Source organism: Carex rostrata, chromosome 20 (assembly GCF_964058835.1).
Source record: "Carex rostrata chromosome 20, lpCarRost1.2, whole genome shotgun sequence".
Classification (NCBI taxonomy): domain Eukaryota; kingdom Viridiplantae; phylum Streptophyta; class Magnoliopsida; order Poales; family Cyperaceae; genus Carex; species Carex rostrata.
Window position 1 is genome coordinate 1,760,369 of NC_135937.1, and position 6,051 is coordinate 1,766,419.

Consider the following 6,051-nt stretch of genomic DNA (forward strand, 5'->3'; position numbering starts at 1 on the left):
AAAAAAATCTGAAATTAAAAAAAAAAATTTAAATTAAACCATATGGCAAGGATTGAATCATATTGCAAGGGGAATGATAATTGTATAATAAAAACTTTCCAAAGAATCAACATTAATTAAAATATTAAGAATTATGAGCAATAACAAAAGAATTTCATTATCTTCTAAACATATTTGGCTAAGCTTTGCACCAACAGCTAGTCCAAGTACCAACGTTCAATTTCCACTTTAAAAAATTAAAGAACCAAAATATAGATGACATTATGGCATCATCAAGCTACATAACTCGTACAAGTTCAATCATTTACATGAATTACTAAACAACTAATATGGTACAGAAATCTCTCATAAGTTAAAATAGCAAATATTACCAAGAAATATGAAAAAGGTCAAAACTAAGAACTGAGAAACAAAATGAAAAATAACGTTTTTTTTTTTTTTTTTTTTGGGACAAAATTGGGTTAATTAACGTACCCACCAATTTCATTACGAAACTATAATTCTATAAACACTTGTAGTTACAAAAACAGTGATATTATCTATATAGGCAAATCACTGTGCATATGCTACGGACATTAACTGACAGCAAAACATAAAGCGAATGTTCTGTACTAATCTACTACCTCAGAACATCCAGAACTAGCTAGCTAAGCATCAATATATATAAGAAATTTGCTAGGATTATAGAAGAGTTGGGTTACGGTTAGTTGCAAAGTAAAGCGACTATTTTACTTCACGCTTATATTTTGCGATTTTAAAGTTCAAAATGTCGATCCGAACTGCTCAACATGATCTTCATATTGAAATGTGCTTGGAGACCAAATTTTACATTTTTTGGAATTTTTTACTATTTATTAAGTCACTTTGAAAATCGCCGATCCAGTGGCCCAGAAATTTTTACTGTTTTTACTGTTCATCCGGATTTTCAGATTTTCAAAGTGGCTTAATAAATAGTAAAAAAATTCCAAAAAAATGTAAAATTTAGTTTGCAAGCATATTTTAATATTTTGAGAGCATGACACTAAGATATGTTTCGCTTAAATTTTTAAAAATGCACATTGTAACTTGTAACAATAACTTCTAAATGAGAATTAATTTTCGGTCTATTGATAAAGACAATGCTTTCTGTATGAAAAGTTTCAAGTTAGAAATTTGAAAAAATAATCTTTTGTGAAAATAGATACTTAGGTAGACGACTTAACTTCCAACCTTTACTAAGAAAAAAATAACTCCTATATGCACTAAAATTCAAGTATTATTTTTTTTTTATAATTTTCTGCAAAACAATGTGTACCATATTACAAAGTTGCAGCTGCGCCGGCGATTTTTATTAATATCCCTAAAACAAATCAAAATTTTAAAAATGCCCCTGGTCCCAATTTTTTTTTAAAAATGCCCTGACCGCCTGGGCTTCGGGCGGCCCAAAAAAGCCTGTGAGGCGCCACCCCCTGGGGCGGCCCAAAGCACAAGTGAGGCGCCACACAGCAGGGTGCCTCATGGGTGTGTTTTTTTTTTTTTTTTTTTTTTTTTTATAGAGAAATGTTAGTATTTTGATTTGAATAATTTTGTGAAGAAAAACGGATTAAAATTCATAATAAATCCAGGAATTTAAAATTCAAATACATTACTAAATAATACAGTACCGTCGAGTCCATAGAATAAGGTAACATAAAATTCATACAGCAACAACCAGTTCAAATATCAATTATACAAACCGTTACAGTTAAAACATAAAATACTACAACAACATACAATTGGGGTCTAAGCCTTACGAGACGAGGAGCTTGCTCCCTTTTTTTCCTCAGCCCGACGGACGCACGCAGGACACTCCCACGTAGTGAGACGAGCGTCGTTCAGCAGATCTGCATGCGGGTCCATGCAATTGGGATGAACAGCTTTGCCACATTTATAACAGAAGAACATATCCACCATATCTCCGTTCAGCTCACATAAGCAGCACTGTCCCCATCCAGGTGGAGGGACCCTGTCCACCCAGCCTTCCATCAGCATTTTTCTAATTGATGGATCAAGAGTGCTCAGAAATTCTTCATTATTTTTGGGTGAAAACAATCTTTCCAAATTCCTCATCGCGTAGGCTTCAGCCGTCCAAAAATTATTAATGAGTGCTCTTTTTGCTTCGCGTTCGGTTTTAGTTCTTCCTCTATTTTTTCCAACTTTGGGTGCCATTATAACTAGGGTTTCAAGTGACAGCAATTGATTAGGAGGCTAATTATGTGCGTAATTAAATACTAACTGTACAGTAATCAACGGCTAATTAGAAAATAATTAGAAAATATATAAAAAATAATTGAAATAAATATTTTAAAAATAATTAAAAGAAATATTTAAAAAATAATTACAAAAAATATTTAAAAAATTATTAAAAAATTATTTAAATTACCTGTGGCTGTAGTCGCCCAGAAAATCGCCCGAAATCGCCTTGAGAGCTTTCTCCCTTCTTTCTGCCTTTGAGGTGGAAGGTAGACTGATGTTGGAGTGAGAAGAGAGAGAGAGAAAAAACGAATAAATAGGCATCCCTAGTGGACCTCCCGTGGCCCAGGCGGTCAGGACCCTAGCAAATCGCCCCTGTCACAGGCGGTCTGCTGGGAGTGTGGGTCGCAAATAGTGAAGAAATTGTAATTACTTGAATATAATTTCTTAGTTTGAATGTAATTACTTGAAGTATACATGTGCTGCTTTTAATTATATTGTTGAACTTTAATTGTATTGTTGAACTTTAATTGTATTGTTGAACTTTAATTGTATTGTTGAACTGTGTTATAATAATGAAATGTAAAGTGCAAACAACATAATACCAACATGAACATAAAATAAAAAAACGTAATGTCAACATAATACAGCAGTCCCATAATCAAAATACTACAGTCAGAAATATATCACAATAAACAAAAACTCTACAATCATCATCTTCGTCTCCTTCCGGATAGAGACAACCTAGGAGCCGCTACGCCCTTGCCATGCCTGTGCGGCTGCACGCGCCTCTGCGGACTCACATCTCGGAGTGCATCCTCTCCCAAATCCTCCTCATCGTCCCCCATATCCTCATCCTCGTCCCCCGTATACATGTGCTGCGTACCTGTCCTGGCTGCCCGTGGATCAAATCCAGCAGCTGACTCTGCATTGGCGGGCTGTGTACGCAGCTCCCATGGATCTTGCTCCCAGCTTGCAGAATACGTGGAAGGAGGCGGTGCGCCAAATAATGCAGAGACAAAGCCATCTGCAGTCTGAGATGAACTCCCACCAGCCTCAAAGTCATGCTCCATCTCCACTCCATATCGTGGTCTGTGGGAGCCATACGCCTCTGCATCTGTATCTGCCGAGTCCAGCTCATTTATGCTAAATATGGGATCGGCATTCCAACGAGGTGCTCCATCCTAGATTAAAATAATGTTAGTTTTGCTACATACAAAGAACTCTGCAACAAATAATGGTATAATTGGCGACTGACCGTGCCAAGCTCTACTGCAACTCCGTATTTATTTTTATAAGCATCCCATCCTTGGGTATTCAGCACCCAGTCGTGGAACGCCCAACCTGAGTCATCAGCTGCATAATTGGAAGTTAACTGAGTTAGAACGAACAATTCAACGGAAATAAGAATATTGTGTGTGTCGTACTTTTAATATTAACTTGTAATTACCTGCAGGAGCTTGCGGCATCTCATCGCCGTAGACAGGGACTCGTTGATAATCTGGATTTCGCGGTGCAGACTGTATCTCCCGCCAATTGATGTTCTCCCCAGCATCGCGCAGCATGCCAACGAGGCGGCCTTCAAAACCGCCTGTCTCCACGATTGGTGCAGTGTGCTCGAGCATCTGGCATCCTATATATCGCCAAGCATCCTTCGCCATGCACGCCAAGCTGTGTCCAACTCCTCTCATAGCGGTCAACAGCTGCACACAACATGATTATGCCTACAGTAAGTAATCTGGATTTGCACTTTAAAATTAAAGTATGTTTCGGTTTTACTTACCGCGCGAGCATTGATCGGACCCCAGGGCATATAATTGCTGGATGAATCCATCAGCCTACGTCGTAGGGTCTCGCCATAATGGCCTGTCAGGTAGACTGACGGCATGCCCCATCTCTGGTACCATACGGCATATCTCAGATCCCCGGGACCAGCACCCAACGATGTAGTATCTGGCGGGCTCCATAAGTGCTGCTCCGGATGTCGAGCCCAGTTGTACTGCATGACGAAATGCTGGCTCCAGTCGACTTTAGCCTTAGTGTGCGCCGTTCTGCAAGTGCAATTAATTAGAAAGTAGAGAAACAGTGGATATATTAAAGTTAAAAATTAATTAAGTAGATGGTACTTACTTGTGGAACTTGTCGGTAGCATCCTTGCCCATCAACGGGTGCTCCGGGATGAAAGCATCCAAGCCAAACTGCCGGGATACCCGATCGGGGTAATGGTACTCCACGATCCAGAAACAGACGACCGGTCCCCGATAATACCATAGATGTGTCTGCTCTAATGTCAGCGGGCTCAGCCATCTGCGCTGATACCATGCACGATACGGAAACCAATCGATATTCCCATCTCGGAGCATCTTTATGGGGGACGTACGGAATCTCAGACCTGCGGTGCCTCACCGTAAGCATGACATCGTCCTGTATTTATTATCAATTTGTCAGACTCAAATCGTGCATTTTTTTTAATAACTCAACAGAATGTCATTTTTTAAAGTATAAAATTCACGTACCTCAAGAGATGCCAATGAGACGCGGTGCTTAACATGATGGGTCCATAGAAGAGGACTAAATGTGTCAGGATCATGCACACCATCTGGAAAATCGGCCTGAGACGACGGATCCGCTCCAGTCGGATCCTCAAAACCCCTGCCAGTCGTATCATCATACGACGACGGGCCCTCTCCAGTCGGATCCACCGAGGACGTGCCAGCTCCACTCGGATCCACAGGATCTGCACCCTCTGCAGGCTCAGCTCGTACTCCCCACCGTCTAACTCTAGGCATACTACATTTGCCAAAAAATATTAATCAAAACATACAATTTATATAAAATTTTTTTAATAAGAAGCATATACAATTCTGGGTTTACTTTTTTAATAAGAATTGCATGTATATAATCCAAAAATAATTGTATGTAAATAAATTGCATTTATATGATGTTCAAAAATATACAATTAATTTTGTTGCATGCATATGCATTTGCATGTATATACAATTAATTTACACTTTGCATGTAAGTAAATTGCATGCATACGCATTTTTTTTTTACAAAAATTAATTTTGTTGAAAATAAATAAACTTTACAAAAAAAAATGCATATACAATTCTGGGTTTATTTTTTGGGTGTATATGCAATTTGTTTACAAAATTAATTTTGCATGTACATGCATTTTTTTTTGGTAAACAAATGCATGCAATTTACTTACAATAAAAAAAATGAGATATAGATGCAATTTACTTACAATAAAAAAATATATATATCATTTTTAAACAAATATTGATATACTTCAAAATAATTAGTTTTACTTCAAATCTTTTATATTCATATATACATGTTTTTTATAAACTATCACAAAAATAATTTTCAAAAAATAAATATGCATATTTTTAAATCATAAACCCTAAATTGAAGTGTAAACCCTAAATTTGTAAGTAATTCACAATTGACAACCATAAACCCTAAATTTAACTATAAACCCTAAATTAAAAAAAAAATTCACAATTCACAACTACAAACCCTAAATTCAACCATATGTCATTCAAGCAATTTTACCATAAATCATAATCCTAAATTCGAGCAATTGCACCAATTCAAGCAATTCAAGCATCCAATTCAAGCAATCAAGCAATTCAACCATCTAATTCAAGCAATCAAGCAATTCAAGCAATCAAGCAATTCAATCATCTAATTCAACCATCCAATCGAACCAATTCGACCAATTCAATCAATTCAACTAATTACTAACATTTCACCCTAAACATCGAATCAAACAAAACCGAATCACATTACATCATTTAATCACATTTAACCGAAACCCTAAACCCTAATCAAATC

General features: G+C 37.1%; 1 protein-coding gene across 1 annotated transcript; it reads right to left on the bottom strand.

Annotated features, from left to right (window-relative positions):
* Nucleotides 1-552: 552 nt before the first annotated feature.
* Nucleotides 553-4,099, bottom strand: LOC144572792 (uncharacterized). The gene is made up of 4 exons (XM_078322464.1): nt 3,995-4,099; nt 3,662-3,914; nt 3,470-3,567; nt 553-579 (listed from the first exon to the last, which is right to left on the bottom strand). The coding sequence occupies exons 1-4, from the start codon at nt 4,097-4,099 to the stop codon at nt 553-555; spliced, it is 483 nt and encodes a 160-aa protein (XP_078178590.1).
* Nucleotides 4,100-6,051: the final 1,952 nt, after the last annotated feature.

Coding starts and splice junctions, on each gene's coding strand:
- LOC144572792 (XM_078322464.1), bottom strand. CDS start 4,099: ATGCCGTCAGTCTACCTGACAGGCCATTATGGCGAGACCCTACGACGT. Junction 3,915..3,994: donor GTCCGATCAATGCTCGCGCG/GTAAGTAAAACC, acceptor TGTTGTGTGCAG/CTGTTGACCGCTATGAGAGG. Junction 3,568..3,661: donor GATGCCGCAAGCTCCTGCAG/GTAATTACAAGT, acceptor CCAATTATGCAG/CTGATGACTCAGGTTGGGCG.